At 30.9% G+C, this 24,131-nt stretch overlaps 1 protein-coding gene across 1 annotated transcript; it reads left to right on the top strand.

Moving 5' to 3' along the window:
* Positions 1 to 16,888: 16,888 nt before the first annotated feature.
* Positions 16,889 to 22,112, top strand: LOC137821298 (protein DOWNY MILDEW RESISTANCE 6). The gene is made up of 4 exons (XM_068625816.1): positions 16,889 to 17,202; positions 17,296 to 17,543; positions 21,022 to 21,346; positions 21,479 to 22,112. The coding sequence occupies exons 1-4, from the start codon at positions 17,005 to 17,007 to the stop codon at positions 21,722 to 21,724; spliced, it is 1,017 nt and encodes a 338-aa protein (XP_068481917.1). The 5' UTR covers positions 16,889 to 17,004; the 3' UTR covers positions 21,725 to 22,112.
* Positions 22,113 to 24,131: the final 2,019 nt, after the last annotated feature.

Genomic DNA, 24,131 nt, shown 5'->3' with positions numbered 1-24,131 from the left:
CATAGGAGAGTCATTTGTAGTATCTCGTGTTGGGATCACCACTGTCTGCTCAAACTCCACCTACTTCCGTACACACTCCACCTGTTGCAGAGTACTATCAGCTCCTTCTGGATTTACCTTCTTTAACATGGAAAATTCATCAAAGGTAACATCCTTGCTGATAATCGTCTTCTTTGCCTCTAGACACCACAAACGGTATCCCTTCACTCCAGGACTAAAGCCCATGAAAAGAGCTTTCTTTGTCCGTGGATCCAACTTTGATTCAATCACATGATAATATGCAATAGAACCAAAAACATGCAAAGAATCATAATCAGTTGCAGGTTTTCCAGACCATACCTCTAACGGGGTTTTGCCATCTATAGCAAATGATGGCAAACGATTAACAAGATGTTGAGCGTATGTCACAGCCTCAGCCCAAAACTCTCTGCCTAACTCAACATTAGACAACATACAACGAACTTTCTCCACAAGTGTCTTGTTCATACGCTCCGACACCCCATTCTGCTGTGGTGTTTTTCTAACAGTGAAGTGTCGAACTATGCCACAGTCTTGGCATACCTTCAGGAACGAATCACTCTTGTATTCTCCTCCATTGTCTGTTCGGAGAACCTTAATCTTCCTTCCTATCTGGTTTTCAACTTGAGCTTTCCACTTAAGAAAAATTTCAAGCACATCATTTTTGTTCTTCATAGTAAACACCCAAACTCTCCTGGAAAAATCATCCACAAAAGTGACAAAATAATGCCTACCTCCTATAGACGGAGTCTTGGCAGGTCCCCACACATCTGAATGCACATAATCCAGAATACCCTTGGTATTGTGAATTGCAGTGCCAAACTTCACTCTTCGTTGTTTTCCCATAACACAATGCTCACAAAATTTAAGTTTGCAAGCCTTCGTACCTTTCAATAGTCCCTGCTTGGTAAGAATTTGCAAGAATTTTTCTCCAGCATGTCCCAACCTCATATGCCACAACTTCGTTGCCTCGACATCCTTCTTAGTGCTAGAAGTTGCTACTGCTATTGTCCCCACCACTGTACTACCTTGATAGTAATATAGATTGTTCTTCCTCACGCCTTTCAACATCACCAGTGCTCCTGAAGTTGCTTTAAGAATTCCATCTCGCATCGTCACAACTAGGCCTTTAGATTCTAAAGCCCCCAATGAGATGAGATTCTTCTTCAACTTTGGTACGTACTGTACATCCCGCAAAATTCTGGTGGATCCATCATGATTCCGCAGCTTGATTGAACCTATCCAAGTTGTCTTACATGGATTATCATTACCCATGTAAACAACCCCGCCATCGAGTTCTTGAAATTCAAAGAACCATTCCCGAATGGGACACATATGATAGGTACAACCTGAATCCAATATCCATTCATCTGGATACGATGATGCTGAAAGCGAGACAATTAAAGAGATATCTGATTTCACATCATTTTTGCATTCTGCAACATTTGCTCTTGCGGAGCCTTCCCTTTCTTCTGCAGTTTTGGACAGTCTTTCTTCCCGTGTCCTTTCTCATGATAGAAAGCACACTCATCTTTGGCAACGACTCGACCTTTAGACTTAGACCTCCCTCTTCTCCCCTTTGTCTGACTTTGCTGACGACCTCTTGTCATCACAAACTCAAAATATTGTATTCAATATTACAAACAATTTCAAACAACCCAAGGGCGAACCTTCGGCTCTTGATACCACTTGTTGGGAAAAACGGGTAATTTTCCCACTAAAACAAAACCCTAACAGAGCTACCCGAAAAATAATATTGAATAAATAAAGCGGAATAATAAAAGAGATAAAGAGGAAAAAAACACACCAGAAAATTGTTAACGGAGTTCGGCCAATTTAGCCTAATCTCCGAACACAGCAAAAACAACTCACTTTTATTATTATGGGAGAAGATATTACAAATTGGGACATTTAATAGTGAAGGAGGAGCATTTAATTTATAATCCTCAAACCTCCTTCCCAAACAATAAACCCACTGATGTGGGACTTGGGATTAAACCAAAATCAACCTATTTTATTAGTCCACCAATTTTTTTTCCCTTAATATTGTTGACAAACATGCAAAAATTGTACAACTCAAATATAAAAGTTTCTTTAAATCATTTGTTGAAAACATTCTTTTCTAATTTCAAGAATTATGTCCTCTAATTATTCATCCATGATCAAATCAAAATATGAGATAAAACCCTTTAGTTTTGAACATGCCAAGTCTTATGTTATATATCTATTTAAAAAATTATCACAAAGAAAATATTTATGTATAAAGCGATTAACCCACTATAATCTATTTTATTATATATATATATATATATATATATATATATAATTTATTGTAATACCATTTTGTTGATCTTATTATATTATTCGTTATTAGATCTCATTTTTTACATTAGAGATGTCTGCTCAAATATAATATATATAAATAAGTGCGAGTTGAGTATTATATATTATAAACATAAAAAAGAATGTATGTTTGTTTAGAAAGTCCTTTTGTTAAAAAATATAAATTGTAAATATATCAACGTGTATTTTAAAACTAAAAGGATAATGAAAATTATTTAGTATGTCTTTCGTGGAGGTAAGTGTAATTTTTTTATATTTTTAGGAAAATGATTACTTCTTGAAGTTCTTAGGTAAATTATAAAAAAATTTACCTTTTCAAAAGGAAATGGATTTAATGTGCATAAAATTTATAATGTGTTTTACATGTTTGATAAATGTGAGATCAAAATAATAATTAAAGTGTTAAAGGTGGGCCATTACATATACCATTAATTATAGTGGCAAATGAATTTCAGAAAACATACAAATAACATTGAATTATTGAAGTTTTGGCATTTTTTGAAGCCCTTTGTTTACTCCAAGAGCAAAGTCTTCTGATGAATTATCATATGGGACGGTGCAAATGATAAGAGTGGAATTAATTTATCCAATGCATGTGAACTCATTTCCTGTGATTGACAAATTTATTTTCCGAATGAAATTAAGATGGGTCACTTTTTCACAAGTCCACTCAAACCATACTATTTAACTTAAAAAAAAACTTATATTTATATTTTTTTAACAAAAATAAACTTCAATGAGATTTTCTTAGAATAAATAACAATTTATTACAATTATTATAGTTTTATTTAAAATATATCTCAAATTAATTTCCGAATGGAATTAATTCAGTTATTAAATTAACGTGATCAATTTTGTTGACAACTTTCTAGTTAATAATAAAATAAAAAATATTTAATTACTCTTGCCATTTTTTCTTTTTAAACCTTTACTAACTCTGCAATTTTTCAATAATTTAAACTTATCAATCTATTTAGGATTGTCTAATCTATCATAAATCAATAACACTCATATGTCATATAAAAGTATATATATATATATATATATATACACTTTATAAAAGATGAGTTATTTTGGTAAATATCACTTTATGTAATTGAAATTGAAATTGAAATTGAAATTGAAATTGAAATTGAAATTGAAATTGAAATAAATTAATTGAAATTTTAAAAATATAAATTAAAGAATTTGGTGAAAGAACATTATTATATAGGCGTAATGGGTGGGTATGGGTTGTAATGGAGGTAACTGTAGGAATCCAGATTTTGTGTTTTGGTACACTAACCCCATAACCGACGTCGGCAGAAAAGTATTGCTAAACTACCAGAATCAATCAACTTCATAATTTCTCCTTATAGTCACATGTTCATTAATCTTACAATTATAAAATAAAGGAAAAACTATCTAAATTTAAAATTAGATTATGTAAATATCTAACACCTATGTTTAATCAATCTTATCATACACTCTAATATATCAATACAAACCATCAAATTGAGTCAGGCGGCTTTACTTGAGGCGAAGATGGTTTTGGGAGAGAAGGATAGGTGGGTGTGGAAGGGAGGGAGGGGTGATCAATTATTTTCAGTTAACTCTGCTTATTCTTTGGTAAGGAGGGATTGTGAGGCAGATCATTCTCCGATTTTTAGGAAGTTATGGAGTTGTAAAGCCGTACCTAGCTTTATTTACGACTTGGAGGGTGATGGAGAATAAGATTGCCACTAGGGTCAATTTGGAAAGACGAGGGGTGATGTTAGAAAGTTCTTTGTGTTGTTTGTGTGGGAAGGAGGAAGAGTCCTATCGTCACTTGTTTTTCGACTGTTTTTTGCTTGGCGGGTCTGGTGTTTCTATTTCAAGTGGCTCAGAGTGTCGTTCGTTTCTCACAATGATCCTAAGTCAAACTTTGCTCAATTTAGGATGAATACGTCCTCTGATTTGATTAATGAAGTGTGGAATACAATTTGGGTGGGGGTTGTGGGGGAAATTTGGAATCACAGAAATTCTGTTATTTTCAACAGGGGTGTTGTTAATATATTTAATTTTCTATTTTAAATTATTGGGCTTTGTTTGTTTGGCCCAACTTTCCTTTTCTGTTTCAGTTAGGTCTTAATGTTTTTCTTATATATACACCATGTACTTTTTTACTCTCTAATATACAAGTGAATAAAAGTTTTTTTTATATTTATTTTTCTCTACAATTAGGTTTCATCAAAACCTCTCTTTCTTCATTACGATTACGTGCGATTACGTACGCTACATTAAAGCATCACATCAGACAAGGAATATTCATCTCCATTTACTATGATATGGTATCAAAGCTCTTCGAATGAAGAGTTCTGTTGCGCTTCTCTCTGATTTTTATTTTCCTCTTTGCTGTTCTTGGTTATTTTTTTCTGTTCTCTTTCAAAAAATCTTGATTGGTTTTAAAAATCTTTTAGGCAATGTTTAATGAAAACCCTAGTCTTCATAGTCTTAATAGTAGTCACACTATTACATGCAATTTTTGTGGTAAATATGGTCATACTAAGGCTGTTTGTTTTCGCAAAGTGGGTTTTCCTTCTGATAATGTTAAAACATCAAAGTTTTCTTTTACTAGAAAAGTCTGCACTTTTTGTAATTGTTTTGGCCACACTGTCGACACCTGTTATAAAAAGCATGAGTTCCCTCCTGGCTACAAATTCACCAATTGGACATCCCAAGCCAATAATATGATTACTACTGACACTTTTTATGAGCTTTTTCCTAAAGAACAAGATGTAAAGGGGATTCAACTTACATCACAACAATGCCAATTCCTTACCAACATTTTATGTCAGCAAAACCTTGAGGATCCTACCCCTCACACTCAAATTAATCAAGTCGGCACCATCTCTACGGATGAAATCCCCAATACTGAGCATTCTTCAACAGGTAAGTTTCTCTCTTCACTATCTTATATAAAAGAATCTTGGATTATTGATTCTGGTGCCACTGATCATGTTTGTCACAATTTGAATGTTTTTACTACTTATACTAAAATTAAACCTGTCTTAATTAGCCTTCCAAATGGCCAAACTGTTTATGCCACATATTCTGGTTTAGTACGTTTTTCTGATAAGTTTTATTTGTTTGATGTGTTATACGTGCCTCATTTTCAAATTAAACTTAATATCTGTTTCTAAACTCACACACCAACTTAAATGCACTTTAACTTTCACTTCAACCCACTGCATTATACAAGACAATCTCACCCAAGAGAAGATTGGTACAGTTAAAGTCACCGCTGGCTTGTACCTTGTCACTACCTTGCCTGCTTCTAGTCGTTCTAAACCACATTGTTTTGCTCCTTTTATTAATTGTAATATCACAGACAAAACACTATGGCATTATAGACTAGGACACCCTTCACATGAAAGATTACATGTCTTAAGCAAACAATACTCTTTTATTACTGTTGATACTCATCATGTATGTGACACTTGTAGTCGTGCAAAACAGAAAAAACTTCCTTTCACTTTAAGTAATACTGTTACCTCTGCTATTTTTGATCTTGTACACTTTGATATTTGGGGACCATGTTCCATAATTTCTATGCAAGGTTTTCGTTATTTCTTGACTATTGTTGATGATTACTCGCGTTATACTTGGGTTATTCTGGTGCATAACAAATTTGAAGTGCGTCAGCACATCATTAACTTCACTGTTTTCGTTCAAAATCATTTCAAAACTAATATCAAAACGATTTGTAATGACAATGGTGTTGAGTTTGCTATGTCAAATTTTTATGCTTCAAAGGGAATTATATATCAAAAATCTTGTGTTGAAACACCACAACAAAATGGCATTGTAGAACGTAAACATCAACACATACTAAATGTAACCCGGGCTTTACTTTTTCAAGCAAATCTTCCTCCTATTTTTTGGGAATCTGTTGTAAATCATGTTGTTTTCTTAATAAATGCTATTCCTACTCCATTACTTAATAACATCACTCCTCATGAAAAGTTGTTTGGAAACCCATATGATATTTCCTTTCTAAAAGTGTTTGGTTGTCTCTGTTATGCTAGTACCATTACTACACATAGGAAAAAAATTAGATGATAGATCTATCAAAGGTATTTTTCTTGGCTTCCCGCAAAATACAAAAGGTTATATTATCTTAAATTTAAAGTTTCATAGCATAGAGATATCAAGACATGTAATCTTTCATGAAAACCACTTTCCATATAAATTGGACAGTGGCTTGCCTAAGGACCCTAACACTTTATCTCTCCCTATTTCTAATGCATATAATTCTGCTTTTGATTTTTTTTCTCATACTGCACCTCCTGTCGAGCCATGTGGCTATACTCCTGCACCCAATACTGTCCCTCCACCAGCCTCATTATCCTATGATCTTCCAACACATAGTGTCTCTGCTCCTGCATCCAACATTGCACCTCCATCAGAATTATCACCGCCTGCATCTCCAGGAAGCATCTCACCCCAATTTCCAAGAAGATCAGCTCGTCCTCACCGACAACCTGCTTATCTTGCAGATTTCCACACTGCAACCAACACTGTAAGTAGTAGATATCCTATTCATAATTACTTGTCTTACAATTCCTTATCTTCCAATTTTAGAAATGTTATTTCCTCTATCAATTCTCATCCTGAACCTCAAACATATAACGAAGGCTCCAAACATACTTCTTGGCAATCTGCCATGCAAGATGAGCTTCAAGCTCTTGCTGCTAACAATACTTGGCAACTTACCCCTCTCCCTCTAGGAAAGAAAACTATTGGTTGTAAATGGGTATATAAAATCAAATACCATTCTGATGGCACTGTTGAGCGCCACAAAGCTAAAGTTGTTGCCAAAGGGTTCACCCAACTTGAAGGACTTGATTTCTTAGACACTTTTGCACCTGTTGCTAAACTCACTACCCTCCGCCTTCTCCTTGCTATTGCCACTACCAAAAATTGGATTTTAAAACAACTTGATGTCAATAATGCATTTCTTCATGGTGATCTCCATGAAGAGGTATACATGACCCCCCCACCTGTCCTCTCTCTTCCTTCTCCCCAGCATGATTGCAAGCTTCAACGGTCTTTGTATGGCCTTCGTCAAGCTGGTCGTCAATGGTACGCCAAACTTTCTACTTTTTTTTATCAAATAATTACTCTATTTCTGTTGCTGATCACTCTCTTTTTCTTAAATATAATAATAATAAACTCACTGTTATTCTTGTTTATGTTGATGACTTGGTCTTAACTAGTGATGACACGGAGGAAATCAATACAATTACTGCTTCCCTTCACCATCACTTCAAGATAAAAAATTTAGGTAATCTCACTTACTTTTTGGGACTGGAAATTGCTCGCAACAGTACTGGTCTTCATTTAAGTCAACACAAGTATACTCTTGATCTCCTTCAAGAAACTGGCATGCTTGACTCTGCACTTGTGGCCACTCCTATGACTCACACCTCCCGTCTCTCTCCCGACCAAGGCTCACCTCTCGATGCTGATGCCACTTCCCAATACAAAAGATTCCTTGGACGTCTAATTTACTTAACCAACACGCGACCAGACATCGCCTTCGCTGTGCACAATTTAAGCCAAATCATATATGCACCCACAACTCATCATCAACAAGCTGTCTCACGTCTTTTGCGTTATCTCAAGGGCACCCCTGGTGAAGGACTATATTTTTCTCACACTAGTTCACTTCACCTCTGTGGTTTTAGTGACTCTGACTAGACAACATGTCCTACCACACGCAAATTTGTCACTGGATATTTCATCTACTTAGGAGACTCCCTAATATCATGGAAATCAAAGAAGCAGCCAACTATCTCCCGCAACTCCTCTGAAGCCGAGTATAGAGCCTTTGCCACCACCACATGTAAGTTACAATGGTTGTCTTACCTCCTTCAGGATTTACATCTTCCTCTCTCCCAGCCTGCAACCCTGTATTGTGACAACAAATCTGCCCTTCAAATAGCTTCCAATCAAGTTTTTCATGAACGAACCAAGCACATCGAAATTGATTGCCACCTAGTTGGTGAAAAACTTAACTCTGGTCTCCTCAAACTACTGCCCATTACTTCTGTGATGCAAGTTGCTGACATATTCACCAAGCCCCTTGCTTCCGCACAATTCTCTACTCTCAAATCCAAGCTGGGACTGACAAATATCTACTTCCCAGCTTGAGGGGGTGTTAATATATTTAATTTTCTATTTTAAATTATTGGGCTTTGTTTGTTTGGCCCAACTTTCCTTTTCTGTTTCAGTTAGGTCTTAATGTTTTTCTTATATATACACCATGTATTTTACTCTCTAATATACAAGTGAATAAAAGTTTCTTTTATATTTATTTTTCTCTACAATTAGGGTTCATCAAAACCTCTCTTCATTACGATTACGTGCGATAACGTACGCTACATTAAAGCATCACATCAGACAAGGAATATTCATCTTCATTTACTGTAATAGGTGTAACTAACGCGTCTGAAGTTTGTACCCTGATGCAAGCAAAGGTTTGGTCTTGGATTTCTACAAAATCTAGCACTACTTCAGTTTCCTTTTCCAGTTGGTGTTTGGAACCTTTGGAATGTATGCGTTTGGTTATTTGATGCTTTTAGGTTTTTAGGTTTTTAGAGCGGACTATGCTTTTGCCTCTTAGGTTTAGAAGGTACTGTTAGACGTTGGATTATGTATTTATTGTATAAGGGTTGATCCACCCCTGAAGTGGCTCACATTTATATATCTGTTATTATTGATAAAAAAAATAAAAAATACAAACCATGTACATAATATATATATATATATATAGAGTATAAAATATAAGAGAATTTTTATTAATACAAAATACAAAATTATATATTTATATGTATCGTAAAATTATTTTTTCTTTTAGTCTTTCTCTACAATTCAGAAACATCCCTCTCATTTACTAAATTTGATCATGTGAAACATAATACGATAACATGTCAAATAATCAATCAATATAAGGTAAATTAATAATTCAAAAATAACAATTTAGGAGTAATATCATCATGTACTCACATTATTTTAATGCATATCACATGATGTATAATAAATAACATGCAATCAGAACATCTTCTGAAAGACGCATATAACTACTTGAACTCAAAGTCTAACACTTGTGACTCGCGTTATAGTGGACAATTCTACCAGTACCCTTAATCAATCTGACTACCCTACCACTGAATCTATTCAATCTTTCATAACTTACCTCAAAGTATAAACATATAACTATCCAATAATATTTCAATTTTACCTTGATAGAAGTCAAAAAACACCGAAAAATTCTGTATGATTTTCGCTTGATTCTCTTTCTAACAGGCTATTTCTCCTTGGGATAAAGTTTTATGCTTGAATGAAAATGAAATTTTTGAATAAGCCAAGTGTTTTTTTTTCTAAAAAAGTTCGATTTAGTGAAAATTACACCACTTTAAGGCATCTCAACATCGCCAAACTTTTGCTAGAGCGACAAAAGCCTTCACTCGAGCTAAAAAGGCTTCATTTAAGCAAAAATAAGTTTGAGGCAAACCTTCTCGTGGAGGAAACCGTCATTTTTATCCTAATAAGCAATATTTGCACCTTCATATCATGAACAACACAACCAAATAATGACTTAATCTCTAAAATAGAATAGAAAACAAGGTTTCAAGCAAATATAACATATTACAATCATTTAATAATTGCATATTATATGTTCAAGTTATTATCTTTGAATGTTAACTTTCCTAGTTTATTTTTTTTTAGTTCTTTTTCTTAAACATTAATGTTTTAACCCAAACCTTAGCTCCCTTTTATTTCAAAATTCTAGACAACATTACCTCATAAACAAAATTCAATTAGAAAAATATTTAAAAAATAAAAACTCTTTTGAGAGAAACTCCTAAGAATGAATAGAGTTAGAATTATCTACTCATAAATCTGATCAACATAGTTCATCATTCCTTTATCATTTTCCTGCTAATTTATCTAAATCTAAAAATCGACAAAATTTTAGTATATTTATCTTAGAGAGAAAAAAAATTTATTTAATTTACTATTTAAATAAAAATCTGAAATATATAAAATTTCTACAAAATCTAAAATAAATACAAATTCTAAATTATTTACTGTCTTATTTAAATAAAAATATGAAATATATAAAATTTCTAAAATATTTAAAATCCTAAATAAATACAAATCCTAAACTATTTAATATCCTATTTAAATAAAAATCTGAAATATTTAAATAAAAATATGAAATATATAAATGAAGGGAACATCGATCATCAATACAAAATGAAGGAAACATTGATTATCGTATGGGAACATCGATTGTCATTACAAAATTAAGGAAACATCTATTATGCATTTGGAAACATCGATTATCATTACAAAATGAAGAGAACGTCAATTATGCGCATGGAAACATCAATTATCTTTGAAAAAATAGTTCATAATCAGTTGTGACTCCTTTGTAAACTTGTTGTCACAAAATTAGTTTCCAACTCATGAAATTGGAGTAAATTACTTTGTATTCAACAAATCTTACCTCAATACAAATACTCACGCAAATTGGTTACAAATTGAAGATTAAGAACATAAAAATGACAGTCTACCCATGACTTTCTTCACATTTCTCTTTCCATACGCGAGGATTATTTTTCACACTTTTCTCACTTTTACACACTTGCATTTTTGCTTGAAAGAGTGGATCAAACAACCATCGTGAACTTAAATCCATGGGATCCTTGGAAACAAATAAAGTGTAAAGGTTATTTTTTTATTAACCTAAAGTTACTTTTAAATAAAAAGATGTTTGATAGAAAATTTGAAAGTTCCTTGTGAAGTAAAAATTATATTTGTAAAAATATTGTATAAAATTATTTTAATGATAAAACCAAAAAATAATTGAAATATATATTTTTGAAACTTCAATTTTAAAATATTAAAAAGTACTTTAACTAATGTCATGATTATTTGCATATAATTCATATAATGTTAATCAAAGTTGTTTTAATATTAAATACATGTGTTAAAATGATTATGTATTCTATAATGTTGTTTAATTGTACATAACAACTGCTTAGTTAGACAGAATTGAATGATATCAAGCTATATTATATTTAGAGAATAACATAAAACTATATTCATTAACGTGTAATAAGTAGTTCACAGCTAATACATAAATTATGTATAATATATTGTTATTTGATTTCGATCTAAATTAATATAACTACCATTAATTATTCTTCTAGATTTCATGAATTTGTTTTCATTCTTAGTATTCCTTTATTCTCCACACTCAATGGTATATTTTAGAATATCATTGTATTTATGAAATGTTTCACATTCAACACGACATACATGAAGTTATATAATATCGTGTGTCATTTTCTTTCAAAGACATTTTTAGTGAAAAATATGAATTAAATGTGTTGTAAACCTTTTGCTTGATAGTCATATTTAAAATTGTAAATGTTATGTTCTCTCATATGTTAGATACTAATCTTCTAAAATATTAACAAGCAGTATTTGTTATTTCCTAAAGTATTACTTACTTTGGATTTAATGGTCATGTAACAGTTTAAGAACGATGTCAAGTAAATATTAAATATTAACTAAATTTAAAAATAAAAAATAATTAGTCATTATATTAATTAACTTAAATATTATTTTAAAAACTAAAAAATTATTAATATTTAAAATGTTTTTTATTATTAATAAAAAATATTTTTTTTAAAAAATTGGTATCTAAATTAGTTATAAGAATTTTAACTACTAATATTTTATACTCTAAATTAGTCTCTAAAAGACTTATAAAGATTAATTTATAATTTAAAATATGTTCTCGCCAGTTGACCGGACTAGATGGTGAGCTCCACTTGATTTGTCTTCAATGGATGCTTTGATATGTTGTTCCTTTGTGACAGAAGATGACTCTATCTATTGATTACACTCCGACGATCAAGTCAGTCAGAACATTGAAATTATAAAATTTGTTTCAGTCTAAAGTTGTGAGAAATAGCGTACCTTTACCCGAGGTCTTAAACTCATTTTATAGACATTCCTTCAACATTTTCATTAACCAGTTTCAACAACAAGAATATAATCTCAACAAGAATATAATTTCAACAATAAAACATTAGGTCAAAATGCACCTTTATTTTTGGGTGCTATGCCACATCATTCCTAACAACTTTTATTTGTATTTAAAAGATATATACATTTTAACTAATTCAGCTATTGCTTATGTTATTTTTACTTTAATTATCTTTTTCGTACAAGTTACCAAACATTTGGGCCGTCCTTGTAACGTGCCATTGAGCCCATACATGCCCCAGGCTGAGTTGGGTATAACTTTATCTAACCGAGCTTACTACGCTTAAGCGCTTAGGCTGAGGATCCGAACACATCTGACCAATACAAAATATAAAGTAATTAGTAATTAAAACCTTAGTAGCTAATGGGTAGATACCAATTTAAAAATTACTTTAAACATTTTTATTAATAAAAAATATTTTATATACTAATATTTTTTTTAATTTATAAAATAATATATAATTTAGTTAATATAATAACTATTTATTTTTTATTTAAAATTATTTTTTATTTAATGATTTTTCTAGTTAGTATATGAATAGCCTGCTTTATTTTTAAATTATATGAGACTTTTTTAATGCACCTAAACTTAAGTCTCCAAGTTTGAAAACAAAATGTTTAACAACAAAATAAAAAAAAATATATAACATAATTGGTAATGTTATTATAATGATAATGGATGTTATAATCAAGATTTTCTCTTATTTAATATAACACAAGTTTGTATCTTAAACATGTCATTACTTTGATGTTGATTTCAATCATTAAAAATAGATAAATCTATTATAAATGCTTCATTCATATGATATTCACACGCAAATGTCGCTTTACAATATATTTTATAAAATATTACACCTATTTTCTTTTTAACTTCTCTAGATTATTCATTGATTCAAATAGACGTGATTTTAAAGAAAAAAAATGGTTTTTGTATGCTATAACTCCCCCCATTTGTGAATTATTGTCTATTGAGTATTCAACACAGCTTAGTGTTACAGAATAAAGAAATATACAAATTTTGGAGTCCACGTTCTCTCCTTAGACTCTAATACGATCACGTGGGAGTACAAATAACACTTGGATTTGGATTTGAATTTTAATATTTTTTTTCTTTCAAAGAATTACACTTTGTTTTATTAAATCTTACAGTATTGTATCAAATATAATGCTAAAATTTCAAAAATTATTTCTGTTAAAGTAAAATGTTTAAAAGTTTAATTATTTCCATTGTTCTTTGTTTCTCTATTTTAAAATTTTGATTGGAAGTACCCTCAATCACTCTCTGATATATATATATATATATATATATATATATATATATATATATAAATATGTAAACTAGGTACCTAATTGTAAGAAGACCTTTATTATTTATTCAAGGTGCATATATATTTCTAATAGATTTCTAAGTTTAGGGGGTGGGGAGTGTACTTTAACTAAATTATGAACAATTTTTAGAATTATAGTTGGGTCAAAATTTTCCTTTTAAGATATTGCAAACCTAGAAAAAAAAATTGTTTCCTTTAAAAAATTCAAACAAAGGAAGTGAGTCTAATGAACTATAAAATAGTTTTAGAGTAGAAATTATATAAATAAAATGAAACTTGAATATTTTATTATTAAAATGAAAAGTGTATATAAATAAATAAAATTAATTATTCAAGTTTCATTTTAATATAAGTATTATCTTTGTACAAACTTTTCTCATTTTCTCCTCTGTATTCTCTCTAAATTTTTAACTTCATCCTTCGTCAGATTAACAATCGGAAGTTACTTTTGGACTCTTGAGAGTGAGTATAATAGAATTACCCAATCAAAATTTTGATTAAAGAAAGTTCATTTGTACTCCTTTCTCCTTTGAGTTGTATTGTTTGCTTGTATAGATGTGTTTGCATTTGGTATTTGAGACTTTAGGATGAGTCTCTATTAGTTCAAAGTCCTAGTGATATATGTTTGAATCATTCATCATGACTTTGAATCATTGATCATGAATCTGTGATGCATGTTAGGTTATCCATGTTTTTTTTAGGAGTTGAAGCTCTTTTTGAGTAGCCTACTTTTAATCAGGTAAGAAAAACTAGTTTTACTTTTCAATAAAATCATAGGTTAGAAGATATGGATGTGAAGGTGACGTTCAAACTTTGATGTAAGTTTGTTGTTAAGTAAATTAAAGTGTTTTGATTGAGATTGAATATGAAAGTATAAAAATGATAGATGTTATTAATTTGGTAAATTACATGTTAATTGTGATGTGAAGGAATTCTTGAATGTATTTGAATTGTAGTATGAATAATTTTGAAGTGTAAACATTGATGAATGTTGGTTGTCTTGAATTTGAATTTGAATTTGAATGAATCTGGTTTAGAAAACATGAATGTATAAATATTTAGGTTGACATATGAGTTCAATGATAATACCTTTCCAACTCTGGGCAAGGTGATATCATTTTGGTCTTATATGTTTTGTAAAATACAAGTTTAAGTATTAATTTTGGGTGAAATCTTGAAGAGTGTCAGCTTTATTAAATTTTTTTTTTCCAAATATTTTTGTTCAAGTGAAAGATCCTGGCTCAAGCTAAAATATGACAGAAAATGACCTTGCTTTCAGGTCCATTTTCGCTTAAGCGAAAGGATTCTCGCTCAAATGAAAATGGAGAGAAAATTTAGGCCACTCTTGAGTCTATTTTCACTCAAGCAATGAGATTCTCGCTCAAGCGAAAATAGTACTGGAACGAACTTGCTCTCGGCCTCATTTTCACTCAATCGACGAAATTTTCACTCAAACAAGGTCAATTTTCGCTGAAGCTAAAGAAAACCTAAACTTTGAAATTTGCTTTTGAAATACTATTTTATAATTTTTTATTGTTTAAATTAATTTTTTTTGTAATTATATATATATATATATATATGTGTGTGTAGCTGAAAACAATTAGTTTGTGTTTATGTGATTTTTTTCATATTTTTGGATTGTTTAACAATCTAAACTTTTGTGCGATTCAATGATGTACTTATGTGTGATATGAAATATGAATTATGTGAAAATATGATCGAGACATAATATTTTCAAGAAAAGAAATATCGTGTTGAGATTGTTAGAATGTTTATTGGTTAGGGTTTTGCCTAAAAGAAGGTATCCTGACTCTATTGGTATATTGAAATCATATAGATAAAAATTATCAAGTGTGAAACCCGAAAGAGCTTCATATGATTAAGTCTACTATTTGTAAGATAATTTAGTCTCATTTTTCATATGAATTAACTATGTTATATGAGATTATTAGGTACTGAGATTATTATGCCCATGATTGTGTCGACTTGTTGATGTTATTCATGTTAGACTCTTTCTACACCATTGTATTTATTGTAATGGATGTAGTCTTTATTATAATGGATGTTGCCGAGGTAATATATTTAATTAAGTCTTGGTCGATGAGTTGCTGAATCGTCTATTTTATATGATATTAGATCATCTAATTTGTTTAAAAATATAAAATTAATAATAAAATAAATTCTATTTAAAATAATAAATTATTTATAATTATAATAAAAAATTATAATTTTTTTTTTAAATGTGAATAAAATTATGCTCGATAAAAACAAGCATGTTTGAATTAAAGCATTAAACAATTCTTTTTGTATTCCAAAAAATTTTAGTGTCCATAATATTCCAAAAATTTTAGTGTCCACACATATGTATTGAGAAGTCTATTTACTAAATTTACACTAATTCATTATATATGTTAACGAACCTCCAACCGAGTCTAACCACTCCCCTTGAATGTTTGTTGATTTTTTGAACAAATAACACCGTCATGGTATAGTTGGAATTATAGTTGGAATTATGTCTGAAAGACAAATAGATACTCAGTGTCAGAAAAAGTAAACAAAGGCCAAATGCTGCACTGTTTATTGTAAAAGTATAAAACTGATGCATGAGAAACAAGCCAAAACAATGCAATAGAACTCCACCACTATAGTGGCTCTAAAAAATATGGCAAATGCAAAATTGTGAGAGAATGATGAACAAATGAACGCTGGTTTTTTTTTCTCAAAACTGAAACATAGGGTCTCTTAAACGGGAATATTAATCCTTAATAATGATGATGTTAACCTTCAGCTTTGGAATTGGACATGAAACATGGTTGGCCGGTGGACAGAGTCACTACGTGGATTTCCGTTGGCCACTTAACACTTCTGTTAACCATGTTTGTTTGTTCCAAAATGTGTTAAAACAAACACAACACTAATAACAAGAGCGACCAATGCGTAAGCACCAGAGACTATTACACATAGTACAGAGGGCTAATTATTATTATAACCTTTAAAATAAGAAAAGAAACATAAAGATTTGGACATGGTCCTAACACGACAAAAATAAAGATAAATAAAAAATTTTCTCTTGTTCGTATTCGCCTGCATTCTATAAATGCTTATATGCTAGGCCTTAAGTTTATCATTCACGAAACTCTCACCGGTTACTTCCCTCTTCCCACTCCCCATACTGTTATTTCATCCTCTTATGAACTTTGTTCTTGGTATTTAAGTAGGATAATAAAAAATGGACAGAAAGGTGCTTTCTTCCGGAATCCGGTACTCGAATCTTCCGGAGAGTTACATCCGACCGGAATCGGAGAGACCTCGTCTCTCCGAAGTGTTGGAGTGCGAGGATGTTCCAATAGTCGATTTGGGCTGTGAAAACAGAGCCCAGATTGTGCACCAAATCGGTGAAGCGTGCAGGCTCTATGGGTTTTTCCAGGTGCAGGAGGGGTGTGTGATGAAGATTTTTGTGAATTATATTTTTGATTTAAGAAATAAAGTTTAAAAATTTAGAATATAAAAATTGAAGCAGGTGATGAATCACGGGGTGGATGTAGAAGCTGTGAGGGAAATGACAGAGGTGGCACATGGGTTCTTCAAGTTGCCTCTGGAGGAGAAACTGAAGTTGTACTCTGAAGACCCCTCAAAGACAACCAGACTCTCCACTAGTTTCAATGTCAACAAAGAAACTGTTCATAATTGGAGGGATTATCTTAGACTTCATTGCTACCCATTGGACAAGTATGTGCCTGAGTGGCCTTCTAATCCTCCCTCTTTCAAGTAAGTCTTCTTTCACTCTTTCTCCTTATCTCTCAACCATTCATCATTTGCTGACCAGGTATTACACTATGATATCTTCACACTAATTTCATTTATTTATTTCATAAGCCGACATAATCAATAACCATCTTCCTTTGTGACATTATGACGCACACAAACAACAATACCTTTTCATCACTTTATCATGTTTCAAAACACATCCTTTTATCCGCAAATATTCTTCATCAAAAATCACCAATCAAATGCTCTTGTTTCTTTCTTCTATTTTCTTCTCTCCATTCTCTCCTTTCCCACACTACACATGTTTTTTCTCATCACTCAAATAATTCAATATAAAACTCATGCTTTCTAGTTTTGGATGGATTACGAAAACAATGGATTCTTTATCATAGACCAAATCATAGATGTATATACATTTCTGCCTTTCCTCCTACTACCAAACCAAATCTGAGATGTATACTTTTTTATTTATATCACTTTTTCCTACCCTCTCAAATCAACAAATTTATCATACCTAATATTATAATTAAATTTCAGTATAGAAATAAATACTTACAATATTTTTCATTTTAGTAAACTTATTTTTTTTATTCTCTCTTAATTGGGGAGTTAATAGAGAGAGAAATATTTTTGAAAAGTACAAAGATAAACTTTTAAGTAATGCACGTGCCTATTTATTATATCCTGTGAAATTTATTGGCACAAATTTCGTAATAAAGTACTGTGGTCCTGTCAGGGATCATTTCCCTATTTAATAAATAAATAAATAAAAGAGAGTCCTTTGAAAAAAAAGAGAAAACTAGAAAGACTGGACTCGATTGAGTGATTTTAAATCTGAGTTCCTGCTCTGACTGCGTTGTACTATCGATAATATAGAGTTGAAAAAAACACACACGAAAGAGAGAAAGCACCTATATAAAGTTATAATTAATTGTACCCACATAAGAAAGAAACTTCATGTTTTATAAATAAAGTAAGAGGGGAGAATGAATAAGTAACATATCATAAGATATTTTTATTTAAAAAATTATTATAGAATTATATTTTAATATAAAGATAAATATATTTGAAAATATATTATATTTTTTCACCCATTTATCTACCTAAGCAAGCACATAATTTTTTTAATTCAAAGTTATTTATATAGCTTTTCATTTCAATTCAAATATCCCTACGTATATGAAATATAGATAAGTTGTTAAATTTAAAGATAAAATAAATATATTTGATTAAATAAATAACATAAATATAAAAAACATGTTCAAAATTAATTCGAAAACTCAACAAATTTTATCATTTGCATATGATTGATAAAAAGTATAAATTTTGAAAGCATGTTGGATGAGTCCGATTATAACCTCTCAGCTTAAAATACACTATATCTATACCTATATATAAAGGGATTCCCTTCTTAACTGTCCTTAATTTTTTTTTTCTATTTTATTCTTATATTAATATTTAATTTTATTATTGTATTATGGTCATTGTGTCAATATTTAATATTTAATTTATTGTATTAATTTATTTTAGTTATTTGGACATTTTATAATTTCAAAAATTAATAAAATAATTTTTTAATTTTAAAATTTATTTTATTTGTTATTATTTAACTGGAGAGGGGAAAGAGGGAGAGAGTGGAGAGATTGATTAGTTACTTTTCTGTTTTAAATATCTTCTTCTCTATTAAATAAAAAAATTAAAGATATTTGTAATATTTTGTGAACCACTTTTATGGACCACTTTAACAGGAGTGTGGAGATTTGGTACGTTTTCTGATTTAAACTGATATTCTTTTTTTATTAAAATTGTAGAATTTTAAAATTGATTTAAGAAACAAATTTTATGATTCTCCACTACACATACACATAACCCACTTATCCTACTTTCCACTTTCTCTCTCCTATATAGATACCTACTTTCCACTTTTTCTCTCCACTACACATAACACATTCTTTTTTTACCATACTTCTCACTTTCTTTTCTCTTTAATTGTATACTCTTTAACTTCTAATTTTAATGTTATTAAGAGAAATTGTTTTTGAAAAATAAAAAAATTATTAAAAAAACAGAATTAAAAAATGCCGATAGTTTTATTAAAAAAAATTAAGCTAATTAATTTAAACTTTGGGTCGAGTCGGATTAATGAACCAGATAAAAAAAATAAAAGTATAGTAATTTTCGTTATATAATTTATTTTCTTATTTTTGAGTAACCCAAAAAGAAAATAATGTTTGTTAATCTATTTTCAACCATTTTTTGGACCTGGTCATGTGGCTACGTGCAATGTTTCTTCAGAATACACATTAAAAAAATAAGAGAAATATTTGAAATTATAAGTATTCAAAATAAATAGAAATAATATTTTTTCTATAAAACTATGAATATAATGTTTTGAAAATTTGTAAATGCGGATGGAGACATATGGCGTTCTAAGTATGGGCAAAAAATGTCATTATCTAGATAGGATAATTGCTATTTTTTTAAAGAAATTTCTATTAAAGTATAATGATAGGATAGGAAGAGACTTCTAGACTTCAAACATGTTTTTTTTTTAATTTTAGGTTCTAAAGTAAAAAAATATATTTAAATTATAAAATTAAATTAATTCTTTATGTTTTAAAAAATTGAAATATAACCAAAAAAAATTGAAAATTGTAGCTGCTATAAAACTTTATTATTGAAGCAAAACTAGTAAAAAAATATAAAAAGTAAAATAATGTAACCTAATACTGATCGCTTGAATTAAAACAAAATCTAATAAGAAGATTTTATAAATAGTTACATTGATATTCCAGCATAGTTTACTAGGTGACATACAAATTGGATTAATTTCTTAAATATTATTATTCTAAATAATGTTTTATACATCTCATTCCATAAGATGTTGGGATGTATTAATCTTAAATAATAATAACAGTTTTCGAATAGTTTTTACTGTTCAACAGTATTTTTTCTTTTACTTAACGACATAAGAATATACGGTCCATATGCTTAAAATCAAATTCGTTAAATTAATTAATATAAATAAAGAAATTTATTTATGATGTGTGTATGATATGAAGAAGAAATTTATTAATAAAAAAAGAAAAATAACACTTTTATTTGGTAGTTTGGAGTATTTAGAAAAGTGAAAGAATAGAAACAAATGATGAGATCCACACAGAAGCTATCAGGTTTTGAGGAAAAGATAAGGTGAGTTATGTAATGAAAATGTAAATGAGTTTATTTTATTTTTGTTTTACGGTGACGTGGCGTTGAATGAGCAGTGACGTGGCATTGAATAAGCAGTGACGTGAGTAGATATTTGCGTGTTGACGTAAGCTCCTTTAATTGATTAACGTTCAGATCTGATGCTTTTCTCCGCACTTTTTACAGTCAAACAAACAGAAGGGACATGTTTGTTGTTGTAGAATAATCTGAATTGAAAATTGGAAAATGGAAATTGAAATTGAAATTTTGAGTGCAATATGATTGGCAGGGAAAGGGTGAAAAAATACTGCGAAGAGGTTAGGGAATTAGGGTTGAGAATAGAGGAATACATAGGAGAGAGTTTGGGGTTGGAGAAAGATTACATAAAGAATGTGTTGGGTGAACAAGGGCAACACATGGCAGTGAACTACTATCCACCATGCCCACAACCACAACTCACTTATGGCTTACCAGGCCACACTGACCCCAATGCACTCACAATTCTCCTCCAAGATCTCAACGTTTCTGGTCTTCAAGTTCTCAAAGACGGAAACTGGCTCGCCGTTAAGCCTCAACCTAATGCCTTCGTCATCAATATAGGCGATCAACTCCAGGTCCATGCTACAAATTTTATTAATATTTTTCAATAATTTAATATTCTTTTCTGGGCTTCTCAGTTTAGCCCGCATAAAAAAAAGCCTGTGGGGATAATAACGGTTTTCGTATTGGACTTGAGTGGTTTGCAGGCTTTGAGCAATGGGCTTTATAAGAGTGTATGGCACCGCGCTGTTGTCAATGTTGATAAGCCCAGGCTTTCTGTGGCTTCATTTCTCTGTCCGAACGATCAGGCATTAATAAGCCCTGCAACACGACTCACTGAAGATGGATCTGAAGCCATGTACAGAGGATATACATATGCTGAATATTATAAGAAGTTTTGGAGCAGGAACTTAGACCAAGAACACTGTTTGGAACTTTTCAAGAACAAGTAACCTTGTTATTGGCAAGAACAAAAAGGAGGCAACAAAAATATTATCATGTTTTTTTTGTCTTAGCAATCCCATCCTTACTCCCTGAAGCTCAGTACTGTTGTCACTTCTTCATTTCTTTTTCTTATTACGAATTGTATTTTATGTCAGAGGCTCATGATTTCTGGTGTGTCCATATGGCTGCATGACTCAACTGCTTATTCTTTTCATTCACGTGGAGGAACGTATTTTCCTACAAGCCATTATGCTCTAGTAGATTTATGGTAACAAGACCAATATGTTACGTAATATTCATATGAGCCTTTGTTATCTAGGGTATTATTTTACTCTATATAAACCCCTTCTGTGCTATACGTGTGTAACCCAATGAATAATGTTCATCTTTCTGAAATTCTCTCTCTTTACTCTCTTCTTTTACTCCTCTCTTTTTCCCTCTCTCACCTCCTCACATGATGTATGTAGAGCCACCACGTCTATCACTTCCAAAACAACAAAATCATTTTTCTGTTGACCAATTTAACATCAGAAATCTTTCCTCTTCTTCTTACTCTTCGCCAATATCCTCCCTCGTCTTTAATGTCAAATATGAGCTAAGAATGAACATTATGCTGCAGACTATTGGCATATGTATGATCAATCTCAATCTATTATTTGTGCTAATTCATCTTATTTTGTTTTCTCTACGATGATGAGTCCTCTTCTCTTCATTACCGAGTGTGGTATCAGGAATCCAATCTCTCTTCAAAAGCTTCTTACGCAGAATTTGAAATAGTAAAACTAGGTAGTGGTTATGGTTTACCAATCTCTCATATACAATATTGTGAAACTCGTAACTCAAAAATCGTAACTCGATTCAAAAACATTCATAATAATCACATAATAATTATCTTCCTCCTCCAAATGATCTTCATTTTCATTAATATCATATCCACCATGTCCTTATCATTATCAGCAATTGGAGAAACCTCCAAATCATTCATGGATGCAACAACACCACCACCTCTACTAGCATCATCTTCTCCAACTTCAACTAATATGTCTTCATCTAAACCTTATAATGTTTCATTTTGCTCCAAAGTCCATTCATCAAGAAAGATCATCAAAGTCTTTTGTTTTCCTAATATCTTTTTTCTTCATCAATATAGAATTAGTCATGATAAACACCGGATCATTCATGGTCCTTTGAAGTAAATGATTTCTTTTCTTAGTGTAAACCTAAATAATTATAATTAAAATTAATTAACACAACATATTACCATATAAAAAATAATTATAAAATCAATTTCAATAATTTAAATTCTTACATTTTCAAAAGAACTCCAATTAAACTCACAACCAGATGAACTACAAGTCAAAATCAATACTCTACTTGTATATCTTTGTAGTTCTGGATGTTCATCACCATATGATTCCCACCATTGTGATGAGTTTTGGTTTTGAGTGCATTGAGCTACCAAAAAATTAAGACTTGCTCTTGAAACTCTCAATTTGAACATCAATCTTACTCATCTCATCAATGTCTCCCACAAATCTCTTCAAAGAGTCATACATTCCACATTTCACCTCATAAAACTTTAAACTCAAGATGACATATAGTGCAACATGTTTAAGGTAATAGTCTGCAACATGCAATGACTATGCAATTTGGTGTCTCATCTTTGATCAATGATTTTTCAAAGAGGAATGTAGCTAAATAAGATAAAAATAAATAAATTAATCTCTAAAATAAGTCTATTTTTTTTTTATCAAAAAATTAGAAATCAAATATAAGTGAAAGGAAATTAGTATTACCTTTAACTAATTTAATTGAAGAGACTTTATATCTTTTCTTCACAATATTCTTCTCTTCATAAATAAATTTTTGGTTTTTCGTCTGAATCCACCCTGCACAACACTTTAATTAGAAAAAGACACCCCTTAAACAATTTAAAAAGGTTTTTCTAAAATTCTTTGTCCAATATCAAAATTTTCACCAACCCTCAATCTCTAGCTTTTACAAAGAATTTTTATTTTGAAAACTGAAATATAACTTGATATGAATCCACGCTAAAAAAAACTTGAACTCTTTTGAGAAATATCGTGGTGTAGGTATTAAAAGCATAACACATGACTAGGAAACCTTGAAAGTGAATTTAGAAAAAGAGCCAACATGACCACATCAAAGTGAATCACACACACACCTTTTATGGGCAGGCTTGAGTGTGGAGGCAATGGAAGAATATATTCTGCCATAATCACCTTCCCGTTGTTTGGTAGTGCCTCGTATCAATTCTCATCACACACGATGCTCCATCACCGGTTATTGTGTCTTTCATGGCTCTTCTCTTCTAAACTAGAAATCGAAGAAACAAACCATCGTTGCTCATTCATCTTCAGGCTGAGTATCGTGTTTTAGCTGCTACCACATGTA

This window comes from Phaseolus vulgaris, chromosome 9, assembly GCF_000499845.2.
Source record: "Phaseolus vulgaris cultivar G19833 chromosome 9, P. vulgaris v2.0, whole genome shotgun sequence".
Lineage (NCBI taxonomy): Eukaryota > Viridiplantae > Streptophyta > Magnoliopsida > Fabales > Fabaceae > Phaseolus > Phaseolus vulgaris.
Note: the sequence above shows the minus strand (reverse complement) of the source record. Positions and strands in the feature narration are given on the sequence as shown.

What these genes read in the sequence shown, in the direction of transcription:
- LOC137821298 (XM_068625816.1), top strand. Translation starts at nt 17,005, where the DNA reads ATGGACAGAAAGGTGCTTTCTTCCGGAATCCGGTACTCGAATCTTCCG. An exon ending in GGCTCTATGGGTTTTTCCAG is followed by an intron (nt 17,203 to 17,295) that starts GTGCAGGAGGGG and finishes AAATTGAAGCAG; the next exon opens with GTGATGAATCACGGGGTGGA. An exon ending in TCTAATCCTCCCTCTTTCAA is followed by an intron (nt 17,544 to 21,021) that starts GTAAGTCTTCTT and finishes TATGATTGGCAG; the next exon opens with GGAAAGGGTGAAAAAATACT.